Source organism: Anguilla anguilla, chromosome 15 (assembly GCF_013347855.1).
Source record: "Anguilla anguilla isolate fAngAng1 chromosome 15, fAngAng1.pri, whole genome shotgun sequence".
Lineage (NCBI taxonomy): Eukaryota > Metazoa > Chordata > Actinopteri > Anguilliformes > Anguillidae > Anguilla > Anguilla anguilla.
The window spans coordinates 6,421,744-6,434,985 of NC_049215.1; the positions used below are offsets into that span (position 1 = coordinate 6,421,744).

Consider the following 13,242-nt stretch of genomic DNA (forward strand, 5'->3'; position numbering starts at 1 on the left):
AAGAAGGTGACACAAGACGGTAAGACATTGTGTTAGCGATATTAATAAATTTTTTTTTTTTTTACATTTTGACAAAAATGCCATGTCCAAAATTATTCATGCACACTCACATGCGCACAGACACACACACATGCACACACACGCCTGTGTGCGCACACATGCACTATGCAGGGCACAGATTTCTCCAATAGCAAGAACAAGAGGGAGGTGTTTGCCATATGGCCTGCTCGGCTTGATAACTCAGTGAGCGTGTGTCACAACTGTGACGCTCTCAGAAGACAGAGGAACTGGCTGTGTGGGGAGCGCTTTGACTTTGTCTTAACCTTTGTTCATTATGGGGTCTGATACAGCTCCACTGGGAGCTAATGAGACCGATGCAGTTAGCAGTGTAAGGTGCGTGGGGAGGGTCATGTGATCGGGGACGGTTGTCTGAGTGGCAGGTGTGCGATATCGCGTGTCTGCCGCAAGTGTAAGTGGGAGAATTGCGCAGGCACACCTGTCAGAATCGGTTGCCTCCACTTCGTGTGAGGGCTGTGGAAACCGGCAGGTTGTCCGAACGCTCACCATTAAACCGTGACCGGAGTGAATGGACCGGCAGGCATTAACGGCAATGGACCGTGACCAGTGGGGTCTCCCAGTTCAACCCTGGACCCTGAGCACTTCTTTCACCTCATCCTAGCTCCCTAGACCAGTCAGCTGTATCTAGAAAGACTGGAACGTTTCAAGGCACTGTTTAGTGGGCTGTGACTCCTGCACTATTTAGTGTGCTGTGACTCTGCCACTATTTAGTGTGCTATGACTCCTGCACTATTTAGTGTGCTGTGACTCTGCCACTATTTAGTGTGCTGTGACTCTGGCACTGTTTAATGTGCTGTGACTTTGGTACTATTTAGTGTGCTGTGACTCCTGCACTGTTTAGTGTGCTGTGACTCTGGTACTGTTTAGCATGCTGTGACTATGGTACTGTTTAGTGTGCTGTGACTCTGGTACTGTTTAGCATGCTGTGACTCCTGCACTGTTTAGTGTGCTGTGACTCTGGTACTGTTTAGCATTCTGTGACTCTGGTACTGTTAGTGTGCTGTGACTCTGGTACTGTTTGTGTGCCATCATACCGTAGCATTAATCAGTGCTGTCACATTCAAGCTTTAGGCTGTTTTGACAGTAGCTTTGGGCTACACTGCAGGATTAAGATCAAGGTTGCAGGGCCATATCTGGGCACATATGTCGCCTTGAGCAAGAACAAATGCAGAACTGTGTGTGAAATAACAGAAGCACAGAATTATGGGTAAAATGTCAGCCAAGTAAGTCCAATAAGGACACGAACAGAATAAGGAGAGTGAGGAGCTACAGACTCTCTCTCTCACTCACACACACTCGCTCTCGCTCTCGCTCTCTCTCTCTCTCTCTCTCTCTCACTCACACACACTGTCTCTCTCTCTCTCTCTCACACACACACACACACACACACACACTCTCTCTCTCTCTCACACACACACACACACACACACACACACACACACACACTCTCTCTCTCTCACTCACACACACTGTCTCTCGCTCTCTCTCTCTCTGTGTGGTACAGGGCTGCTCACGCTCTCCTGGTGCTCAGGTGCTGGGGGAGTCGTTAGCATGCGGGCGGCGGGCCACATGTCCACGGCCCTAATTCACCGGCCCCCTTAATATCGGCTGCCTTATTGCTCAGAGTGATGGATGGTGACTGCCACTGTGTGTGTGTGTGTGTGTGTGTGTGTGTGTGTGCGCGTGCGTGCTTTTGTGTATGTGTGTGTCTGTTTCTGTGTGTGTGTGTGTGTGTGTGTGTATGTGTGTGTGTGCGCTTTTGTGTGTGTGTGTGTGTGTGTCTGTTTCTGTGTCTGTGTCTGTGTGCGTGTGCGCTTTTGTGTGTGTGTGTGTGTGTTTGTGTTTGTGTGTGTGTGCGTGTGTGTGTGCGGATTGTGTTAATATGTAGTACATTTCACTAACATAAAAGACCATTTTCACATTTAAGTGTCGTTCCCTATGAGATCGCTTGTGTGAGTGGTTGATCAAGTCCGATGCTTAGGGAGGCAAACTGAATGGCTGAGACTCTGAACTGTGTGTTTGTGTGCAATGCGTGTCTGTGTGTGTGTTTCTGTGTTAGAGACTGGGACAGAGACTGGGGTTGCTTTGTGTGTATTTTTTGTTCCTGACAGTGTGACAGCGCGACAGTGCATATGTGTGCTGGCCAGTCAGATTGGTGTGTGTGAGTGACGGTGTAATCCCAGCTCCCAGTGTGATTTGCGTGGGGGGGGGGAGTCATGTGGGAGTGAAGGTCTTTTTCAGTTTTTTTTATAAAAGAGAACAAAGAGATCCTCGAAGTCCGCGCTTCTGGAGTCTTCACTCGTTCCCAGACCGAAGGTCTGCTCGCTCGCTCTCTTTTCCCGCCTCTCGCCCCGCTCCGAGCGAGTCGAGACCCCCGCCTCCCCCCGGTGTCTGTCCGCGTCTCCCCCCTCCCTCTGCCCGCCCCCGAGCGCTCGCTCCCGTCACCCTGTCCACAGCCTGTCCCCCACCCCACACCACCCACCCCCCCCCCCCCCCCTTCCCAGCCTAACGCCGGTATGGAGCCGACTCCCCCTCTGAAGCCGCAGGGCTGAGGTCCTGTGGCGCGCCGTTCACTGCGCAGCTTGGGCGCGGTCTGACCATCGCTTGGTTTTGGGGCTGGGTCAGACCGGCACGCTTTCAGCCCCCCAGTGAGACCGTCCCGGCTCCGCTCGTGTCCCGGGAACCCCGGGAATGGAGTGGTAATGTGGCAGATATTCCTCCTAATAGAGGATCCGGTCAGCCAGAACAGTACATTAGAGGACGGAGTGACACACAGTGGGTAAGGAACTAGACTTGTAACCGAAAGGTTGCAGGTTCGATTCCCGGGTAGGACACTGCCGTGGTACCCTTGAGCAAGGTACTTAACCGAAATTGCTTCAGTATATATCCAGCTGTATAAATGGATACAATGTAAAATGCTATGTAAAAAAAGTTGTGTAAGTCGCTCTGGATAAGAGCGTCTGCTAAATGCCTGTAATGTAATGTAATGTAGAGAGATCTGTCTGTGTCACACTGTTTGTAAATTGTCACCTGTGCTTGTAGAGCCGCTGCACTTTGATATGACTGCATTGCTTTAACTTATTAGTAAAATAAAGTTTAAAGTGACGGGTTAATGTTGTGCACAGCGAAGCGTTTCTTATTATATCAATTGTTCCTTTTGAGAGTACAATAACATCAAATGCACTTTATAATGTACTTATGCTAAGACCATGCAGTTATGTCGGACATGTCGTTATGAGCGCATGTGGTCATGCTAGACATGTAGTTTTGAGTGTATATAGTTTTGTCAGAGTTTTTAGCATATGTAGTTATGTTAGACGTGTAGTTTTGAGTGTATGTAGTTATGCTCAAGGCTTTTGTGTGTGACTCAAGCAGACATTGTTTTCTTAGAGGAGGGTTTGTTTCTGTAGGTGTAAATTGTTCCTTGTAGGCAGCCTGCTTCAAGATGTCACATGGCTTACAATTCAGAGGTGTACTTATTCCTTGGGGAAACTGTGCATGTGCGTGTAGGTGGATGTGTGTGTGTGTGAGAGAGAGAGAGAGAGAGAGAGAGAGAACGCGGTTGTGTGTGTTTAGGTGTGAGAGCATTGCATGTGTGTGTGTTTTGTGTGTGTATGGCGTGCATGTGTGTTTATATGGTGTGCTTGTGTGTGTGTATGTGTATGGTGTGTTTATGGTGTGTGTTCGTGTCCATGTGTGCGCGTGCATACCTGTGAACATGTGTGTGTATGGTGTGTATATGGTGTGTGTGTGTGTATGTTGTGCGTGCATGCCCGTGTGTGCATGTGCATGCGTGAACGTGTGTGTGTATAGTGTGTGTGTGGTGTGTATGTGGTGTGTGCATGCGTGTGTATGAATGGTGTGTGTGTGTGGCACTGTCCTCAGACGTGTAGGAGCGGAGCGTGGGGCCCAAACGCTCTGCACTGTAAATATTTAGCTATCTGAGGCGGTGTGGAGGACGTTCCCGCCTGGAGGCTGACACACACACAGCTCGCCAGGCTGCCAGCGTAATTACTGCTGGCAGAGATGGGCGGGGCTGGGGGGGGGCGTAGGGACGACGTGAGGGAGGAGCTGGTTGCCCAGAAACGGGGGGTCGTGATTGGCGTTTTATCAGCAAGGCGTGTACTGACAGCTGTGGTGTGCGTCAGCACAAAGAGGGGCTCTCGGGGACCTTGGGGTGGAAGTGGGCCGGTTCGTGTGTCCGTTGGACGTTGGACGTTTCGGGTGGGGCACGTTAGGGGCGGCGGCCGTGACTGCAGGAGGGGAGAGTAACTGTCGGGCCCCCCCCCCCCCGAGCCCCTGTACCATTGGGGTCCCACGCCTGTTTCGGTTTCGTCTTCTCTGTGTGGTGAAGGAGTGCGCTCTGTCGAACCCACAGAACTGTTCAGGGCTGAGGAGACAGGAGCAGAGGAACAGATCAGAGAACATGGAGAACAAGACACTGACGCATCACCAGTGAACTGCTGGAGACGCAAGTTGGTGATCGGCATCCTGGTGCAATTGAGAGTTTCATCTACAAACCAATATGATCGTTTTAATATACAAACTTCCCTGCCGTGTCAGACACTAGTGCCGCAGGGAAGTTTGTATATGAAAACGATCATATTTGTTTGCATGTGAAGCTGAATTGCAACACGGCTTGTTTGTCTCAACACTGCGTGAACCTCTCCTTACACACACACACTCACACACACAGACACACACACACATACACAGATGCACGCGCACACACACACACACACACGCAGAAACACACACACACACACACACACTCTGTTGAAGTTGAAAGCATGCCCCTCTCCTAGATGTCTATACAGCAGAATGTAGGATTCCTCATGAGTAATAGATTACAGTACATTCTGCCTGAGAAGACTGAATTATATGGCCATCTTATGCTGCACAAAAACGTCTAAAAGAAAACTACATTTTACATGAAACATGAAAGCTGAATCTCTTGCTTTTTTGAAGCTTGCAATCGTGCACCTTTCACAGGTACATAGTTGTCTGTGGAAAGTCCCCTGTAGTCCAAAACATTATGCTTGTTGTGTAGTTATTATTAAATTCTGCACAATATCAAAACGGTTTAGCCTGTTCATTTGGTAACGTCAGACTTTGCTATTAAGATTTGCTAATGGGGAATGCTTTGTGGTCTTTTTATAGACCCCGTTGGAAGTGCGTAGGAGCCAAAGAGACACTTAACTATGTGCTTGTGCTCAGGGGGAACTGGAAGTCTGCTGGTACTGACTGTACTGGGGTGGGGGGTTGGGCAAGTGTTTTAGATGTCTCTCACTGACCCGTAATTGTCAGCAGCGGTGGACTGGATTGTGCTTTTGGGAGAGGGGAGAAGTATTGATTTGGGGCCTGAGTGTGGTTTTAAGCAGTGGGGGTAGAGGGGCGCCTCTTTAAGGGGCTTTCACACCAGGGTCCCAGGAGAGTTTGGGGACTGGGAGCTGATTGGTCTGGAAGCACCCAGCACAGAGGGACAGGGTGTCAGTGCTCCGTAAAGGTGCAGGTCTGCACTCATATCCCTTCTGCGTGATGTCCCCTGTGGAGACATAATGAGGACTGATGAGTCACGGGGAGGGTGAGATGAGACACCCGGGCAGCGTCTCCACGCCGACGGGCAGGAGCGTCAGCGCGGCGGCCGTGATGGACGAGCCTCACGCGCCCCCCGCTCCGGATAATCCCCCATTGTGTTTGGCGGCCGGGCTCCACCACGCGCCGCGCGGAACCGCAACAAAAGCCCAGCGCCAGGTTGCCACGGCGCCCCTGGTACACTGCGCCTTTGTCCTCCCGCCCCGCCCCGCCCCTCTCCCAAACACACACTCGCCCTTCGAGCTCCGAGGAGCGGCGCGGGATGCGGCGCTGTACACAAACAACCGGGGGCTGTTAACAAAGCAGCTCCCGTTCTGATTTTACAGGTCTGTGGCAGGACGAGGGAGAGGCCGATCACGCCTCAGTCATGCTCCGGCACTGACGCCGCCATTTTCAGACACCTTTGCTAAGTGGGAGCGGGGGCGGGACAAGCGTGAGACTTTACATTACATTACATTACAGGCATTTGGCAGACGCTCTTATCCAGAGCGACGTACAACAAAGTGTATAACCATAACCAGGAACAAGTATGACGAAACCCCTAGAGAGAAGTACCGGTCCAAGTGCAGGGAACAACCGCATAGTTCAACTTGGACCCTGAAGGTTAAACTGATTAACACTAACAACGAGAAAAACAAAGAGCAGTTACCACACAGGGAAAAGTTTAAAATCTAACGCGGTATGTAATTAGCAAATGAACGCAGATACTTATCCAACTCTAGCAGGACAGATTTCGGCAGTTCTACGCACCTGGACGAATTATACACTGATCACAGATCAGACGTCCTGTTTTCTGCCTTTCCTGTGTTTGGGACCAGCTCTCGCTTGGCCCTCGTTCACCCCGAGGTCTGTGCTGTCCAAACGGAGCTTTGGAACGTAGACGGCAGTCTGCGTGCGCGAGCTTGACCATACATTTCTCACAGAAAGTGAGACTGTTAGTTTGTTGCCTGTTTTAACTTTACTGTAGTGGTGGTCAGATTTACACAAAGTAAGTGCTGGCGTGTTGTTAGCCTTTATTGATTGCAATTCTATGAGGCTGTATAGATGCAGCTAGCACAAGCCAATAGCACTAACCCATAAAATGGGTTGTTCAATCAAACGTTCCAAACGTGATTATGGTCTACAGCGCCAAACCTTTCTGTCACACCCTCAGTGAAAGTCAAAAGTCCCAGTAGAAGGTTAAATTAAATCATCATTTAGAAAATATATAATCAGTTAGGCCTATCTATTTTCTGAATTGTCATCGATGCGACTTGGCCTCTGTCGATGAAGCCCAGCGATCTGAGTGCGCAGTTGCTGTGTAAACCACGTCGGAAAACATTCAGCATTGCCGGTCTTCCGTAAAACGCCACACCCGTTGGCTGAGCCGGATAGCGGTGGGCGTCTGATGTCAGCGGTTTGTGTTTTTCGCGAGACCGCAGGCTTCTCGGTCGCGGTCGTGGCGCCGCTGGTGGACGGCGGTCTGCACCGCCGCGCTCAGCTCGTGACCCGGGGCCGATCCGCACAGCAGGCGGAGTCCGTCCGGGGTTACGGCGTTCCGCCGGTACCGCCGCGGCGCGGAGAAGCAGACGCCCCGCCGCCCCCTCGGCGGATGGAACCCGCAGCCCCCGGGTAAAGCCGGGGGCTTTCAGAGAGGGGCCGCTGGGGGCTGTCTGTCGCCTCGGTGGTTTTTTAACGTTCTCAGCGGCCAGCCCGAGCGGCTCGGTCTTAGAGAGCCCGTTACTGCGTGTCTGATTCTGGGTCGCTGCTGAAGGGAAACAACCTGAAAAGCGCCCATTAGAGTTCGTGAAATTGCTCGTCTTCCAGACGGCTTTGCAATTAAAAGGGCGTAGAGTAACGGGGGGGTATTTTAGCTTTTCTCTCACCGCGGTCTTTCTGGCTGCCTGCCTCTCTGAACGTTACACATCTGAGGCGCTGATCGTTTTATAAAGGCCTGTTTTGAATGGTCTTTGCTTTTCAGGAATGGCGTGGATTGTGATCTCAGTTTTGTTCCTGGTTTGTGCTGAATGGGTCCCAATTGCATCTAATGGAGACTCTTTCTTCTGATTGGTCCTTCACTTTGTCATTTTTATGACTTGCGAGTTGTGCATTGGATATCTACATCTGTTTACTTAGTCTGTGTTTGGGTGTGCGTGTGTGTCCATGTAGGTGGATGTGGGTGTGTGTAGATGGGTATGTATGTGTGTCTTGGCGGGTGTGTACGGGTGTGTGTGTGTGTATGTAGAGTCTGATGCAGTGCTCTTAATGGGTTGTGACTTGTGAATGCGAGGGTGTCGGGTTGAGTATAGACACTGCTGTGAAGGTCCCAGTGCCAGTTTGCCTGCGTAGGCTCAGGCCAAGTGTTACAAATCTGTGCTTTGGGTCAGTGTGGTTGCCGGCAGTGTGGAGGGTGTGTATTTGACGGGAAGAGACAGTGTTTGAGACAGATCGTTGGCACCGGTCATCTAACCGATCGCGAGACAGAACCCTCTCTGTTGTCACCGATTGGTCTGCTCCTAGGAAGTCTTCGCCCATTGGTCAGTCGCCACACTGAGCGTCTGTATTGTTTTTTTGTTTGTTTTTTTGGGGCTTGGAGGGGCACGTTCTCCCTGCCCCCGTGGCCCCCACTGTGCCAGGGCAGGGGGCTGGCGCAGGGTGGGGTGACCGTGGGCACGGACGCTGCCCCGGGCGTCTCATCTCACCCTCCCCCGTGACTCATCAGTCCTCGTTGTGTCTCCACAGGGGACATCACGCAGAAGGGATATGAGAAGAAGAGAGGAAAGCTTCTGGCTCCCTACATCCCACAGATACAAGGTAAGACTCCCCCCCGCTTCCCCCTGCTGGCCTGCTCATGGACTTACGTACGCGCTGTGCTGGATTTGAAACGCAATTTGAAAGGAAGATAGGCTAAATATAACCACGGGAAGTCTTATTTAAGCTGCACATTTTCGCTGACATTATTTCTGCCAATTCACATTTGGGCTGGGAAAACATGTAGTCTAATTTGTACCCAATTTGCTAATTCATTTTGCTTCCCGATATGGTTTGAAGACGCTCTCAGACGCTGGCAGATTTACAGTGTGTGCGACTCGCACATTTCTTCACTCTGCTCCAACCCAATCTGCTGCAGCCCACCTGTTTTATCTCACACTGTTGGAGCGCAGGCATCCTGTGTATTTCTGCCTCGGTTTTTGTTGTAGTCTTTCTTTGTTCTGTGCCATCTTTCAGCTCTGAAACCAGCGGGGCTCGACAGACTTGCTCTCTGTGCAAATATTGACGTGACAGCGTGACAAACACATGCTGTACCACCACAATGGCCGGGTCTGACATTGTGAAGTAGGATTTATACCCGATTTAAAGTGTTCATTGTTCTCTGGGTAGAAGTGTAGTGCAACCGTGGTAGAAGTGCTCCAGCTAATGACATATGTTAAATGTAAGCTGCACAAGTCATCTGAGAGGAAGCCGTTCTCCTGGCAGAAGCGTGTCGCAATACGCCGCTGCAATCGTTCAGCATCCCATAATAACTCCGTAGGGGATGGACGTTCCCATGGGAACCGTCAGCGCGATATCTGAAAAGGAACGCGCTCCACGTGCAGAGGTTCTGACTGCGCCTTCTCTCGGGTCTTCCTTAGTTCCACTCGGTTCCTGTCCTCAAGCAAATGCAACCACCCAGTGGACGCGTCTGTGTATTTAAAGCTTCCGGAAACAACCGTGTCCCGCGAGGCTGTCTGTCTGAACCGAGAGCCCACCTCTAATAAACCCTGTGGCGTTAATGGGGAGGGGCGGGGCTTTTATTCTGATCTGATTGACGTCCTCTTTCCAGCTGAAATCCCCTGAGTAGCTGTGCTGTAAGTCTCACACCGAGGTACGTTCTCCCTGGAAAAGGGAGGTCTTTTCAGGGCATCGTGCATGTCCAGAATGTGAATGCATCGGTGCACAATGGGAACGCAATCTCTCCTTCCGCACTGGCTGCTGGAGCCGTAATGGAGGAAAGAATGGAGACCTGACACAATGTTAGGCGTTATTGTTGTCAGGCTGCTTTATGTAAGGTACCATGCTGTATTTAACAAAAAATATTTGGAATACATTATGGATTTGGATATTTATATTATTATATGTGTGAGTAATATAGATTTGTTTTGCGACCAGTAATCATTGTGTAGGTTTCATGATAAACCATGTTTTAAACAGGAAATTTTGAAAATACTTAAGGGTATTTACTTATTGTTGCAGTGGATAACATCGCTTAGATTTCAGTTTGACAATTCAAATCTGATGTGTAACCTCTGTGCACAGACGAACGTTTATCTTATCATCAAAAAGACAACAGTTAATAGTCAATAGTCTGATGTCAAATGCCCTGTTTATATTTTATTGTGGTGTGCTAACATTGCAAAGTGTGTGATATTTGCATCGTATACAATTTGTAAATAAGCTAAGGTGGTAAGCAGACTTACTGTGTTCTGCATGTTGTTGTTGCCTTACGTTTCAGAATAGTCCGGAAATTTCAGATGATCTCAGAGCTCTGAATGGGTTAAATGAGTTTACACCAGTCACGCCTTTCCTCAGTCTTTAATTTCTGTGTGTCTCTTGATGCCACACTGCTGGTCATGTATAGGGAGGGAGGGAGGGACACACATGGAGGAATCTTTGTGGCGAAAGTCACAAACATATAATCGGTTTCAAAAATATGTCAACGGTTTCACAAATATGTCAATGGGGTTTCGGAAATATCTTAAACCGTTTCACAAATACGTGAATGGTTTTACAAATCTGTAAATGGGGTTTCACAAATACGGAAATGGTTTCACAAACATGTAGAATTGGTTCACAAATATGTAGACTGGAGTCGCAGTTATGTAGAATGGGTTCGCAAATATGTAAAACACGAGTCGCTGTTGTGCTAATGGGCTAATGCAAACGCTTTGGTGGGGAACGTTCTTCCAACCAATCAGACTCATTTGAGGTTAGAATGTGAGGTATTTCCTACGCAACCAATATTGTTCTCCCCTAGAACAGGTCAGCCTTTTGTTCCCTCAAAAAGCATCTTAATTAAATCTTATCTAAGCTCGCAAATGTGTTTCCTTTGCTTTGCATGCCTTTCCCAGGATTTTGAAATGCTTCAAAGTGGGATTATTGCATACTGCTGTCAAAATAAGTTTGTGCAGCCAAGTAAAACACATGAATAAATAATTTATGCAGATACAGAAAGGGTTCCATTGTGAAGTGAACCTGAGCATTAAAAAAATCAATATTTCCAAAAGTCTTTTATGCGGAAGGACTGTTAGGGTGGCTCGGGCGGTGTATTGGAGATGGGGTTTGTTATGTTGATGTTTGGAAGGGGACAGTTCTGTTCTCTTCCCCTCTAACCTTGTGGTGCAGTCTCAGAGCTGTTGATAGTGGGGAGGGCATGGAGGCCCAAAGCTGTTCTGTTCTTGTATCAGCCATTTAACAGGAATCGGTGCACTTTTCCCAGAATGGGCTACAATCCCTGTGTGTGCCAGCGAGATGGATCAGACTGTCACGGGCCCACCGTGTACCTGAGAGTGGCCAAGAGAAGAGAAAAAAAAAAACACACTGTCCAGAGACGCTAGAGTGGCCTGCTCTGCCCCGTTCACCGAAAAGACTGACCTGCTCCACCCCCGAGGCCAGCGATTGGTGGCTGAGAGCTGGACCTGTGCTGACCTCTGGGCTTCTCGTGATGCCCCAGGATGGAACGCTTAAGGCTGCCTGTGCCGGGCTCTCCAACTGTGTGTGTGTGTGTGTATGTGTGTGTGTGCGTGCGTGTGTGTGTGTGTGTGCGTGTGCGCGTGTGCGCGTGTGTGCGCGTGTGTGCGCGTGTGCGTGTGTGTGAGCGTGTGTGCGCGTGTGTGTGCGCGTGTGTGCGCGTGTGTGTGCGCGTGTGGGTGTGGGTGTGTGTAAAAGTGTGTTTGCTCAGTCTTTTCTTCCTTATAGAAATTATTACCAGACTGCATTTGCTGGGTCTCATTTTTTGAATAAAGTTTTGTGGATTTTCAGGTAGCTGACAGTAACTTAGGCACTTGAACCTTGGTTTAAATTGATGCGGTTATGATATAAATGTTATTTGTCAATTGTTTTCCTTCTGTGATAGTCCTGACTCATTAACTGAACATGTTTCCTTGCATGTTTAACTAGCTACCTGCATAATTGAAGCTTGCGTGCCAAACAACTTTTAGCCAGCTGGAAAAATATTTCTGAGAAAAGCCATCTTCCATTGCAATGAATATGTAATTTTGTAGTGCAATTCTGTTAGTGTTTCCCAGAGAGAACACTCTGTCTGATCAAACTGTGACTAGCTGCCTGTCACACTGTACTTTCCCTGTTGTCTGAATGCAAATATAATGATTGCGCCTGTTTGATTGGCATCATCAGTAGACATGGCCGTCCCCCGTCTGCTTGCTTTTGCTCGGCTGTGAGAAGCACCGTTGTTGTTTTTTTTTGCCGTGGTTCATTTCTGTGGCTTTGGTAACAGTACATGAATTTATCTTTGTTGAGACAAAGGGAATTTCAACCAAAAAAAAAAAAAAAGTGCAGCAAGTGCTATTTTTCATTTTAATTACAGATCGATCGTTTCACATTTCTGCCCTCTTCTGCGCAGCGCGAGCTCCTCCGCGGAAGCTTCTGGAGCTGTGAGATCGATCGGTCCGCCCCTCTGTTGTCAGCGGCAGCGTGTCACTTCCTGCCGCGGACCCCGCGGTGAGGCCGTCTGAAGAGAGCGCGAGGCCCCGCCCCCCGCCCCCCACCCCCCAGCCACTCTCCGTAACCATTCATAAGCGCCCAAAATTAATGACCAGCCGCCAGGACGGGGTCCCTGCGGGACGTCCCGCCTAGACCCACGCTCTACTTCACTGCCAGACTAAACAGCGGGTCTGCGTGGGGGTCGGTTGCTGGGCATGGGGTTCGGGAGGGGGACCGCATACCCCAACGGAGGGGACGGGGCGGGGGCTTAGGGGGATGCTGAAGGGTTAACGAGCTGCCTAACGAGCTCTCTGCTTCAGCCCCCAAGACCTACGGTGCAGTCCCTGGACCGAGCTTCTGAAGTCTTAATCGATCCATTTACAAAAAGTATAATTGAAAAATGACTTTTTAAATTCATCTTCATCAGTGTTGTTGTGTGTTGGATCTGTGTCTTGTTCGTGAATGAGCCTTTTTAAGGCAGTGAATTTTGATCCCGTTTGCTATCTCCTGGTTTGTTTTTAGATTAATTAATCCTTCTGCCTAATTCTTCAGGAGTATTGACAACAACAGCAGTCTGATTTATCTGTAAAGTCTGCCACTTAAAGGTGATGCATTACATTTATGGACTGTTTTAAATGAGGAAATTGTGTATTTTAGGGAGAAGACTTGGCCTACTTATCCCACTTTAGGGCTGATGTAAAGCACTAGTTTAAATGCTGTAAGTGGTTCTTCCCAGAAGGCAGTTGCCCCTTACTAGATGCATAGTTTCCTCAGTTTAGCATCCCATCTAATCCTGGATATTTTCAGACCAATTAAAAGTAGAGACAGCATTTCCGATCTCTGTGTTGGGCTGTGGTCGGTCCAAAGACCAGAGGGGCTGAGGCCTTTGAT

The 13,242-nt window shown here is 49.3% G+C and overlaps 1 protein-coding gene across 9 annotated transcripts in view; it reads left to right on the forward strand.

Annotated features, from left to right (window-relative positions):
* Positions 1-13,242, forward strand: part of LOC118214637 (disco-interacting protein 2 homolog A-like) — a 100,071-nt gene that overhangs the window by 45,589 nt on the left and 41,240 nt on the right. For all 9 annotated transcript variants that reach the window (XM_035394759.1, XM_035394761.1, XM_035394760.1 and 6 more), the window contains exon 2: positions 8,395-8,466. In XM_035394759.1, the coding sequence (XP_035250650.1) occupies positions 8,395-8,466 (72 nt within the window). The remainder of the gene's footprint in view (positions 1-8,394; positions 8,467-13,242) is intronic.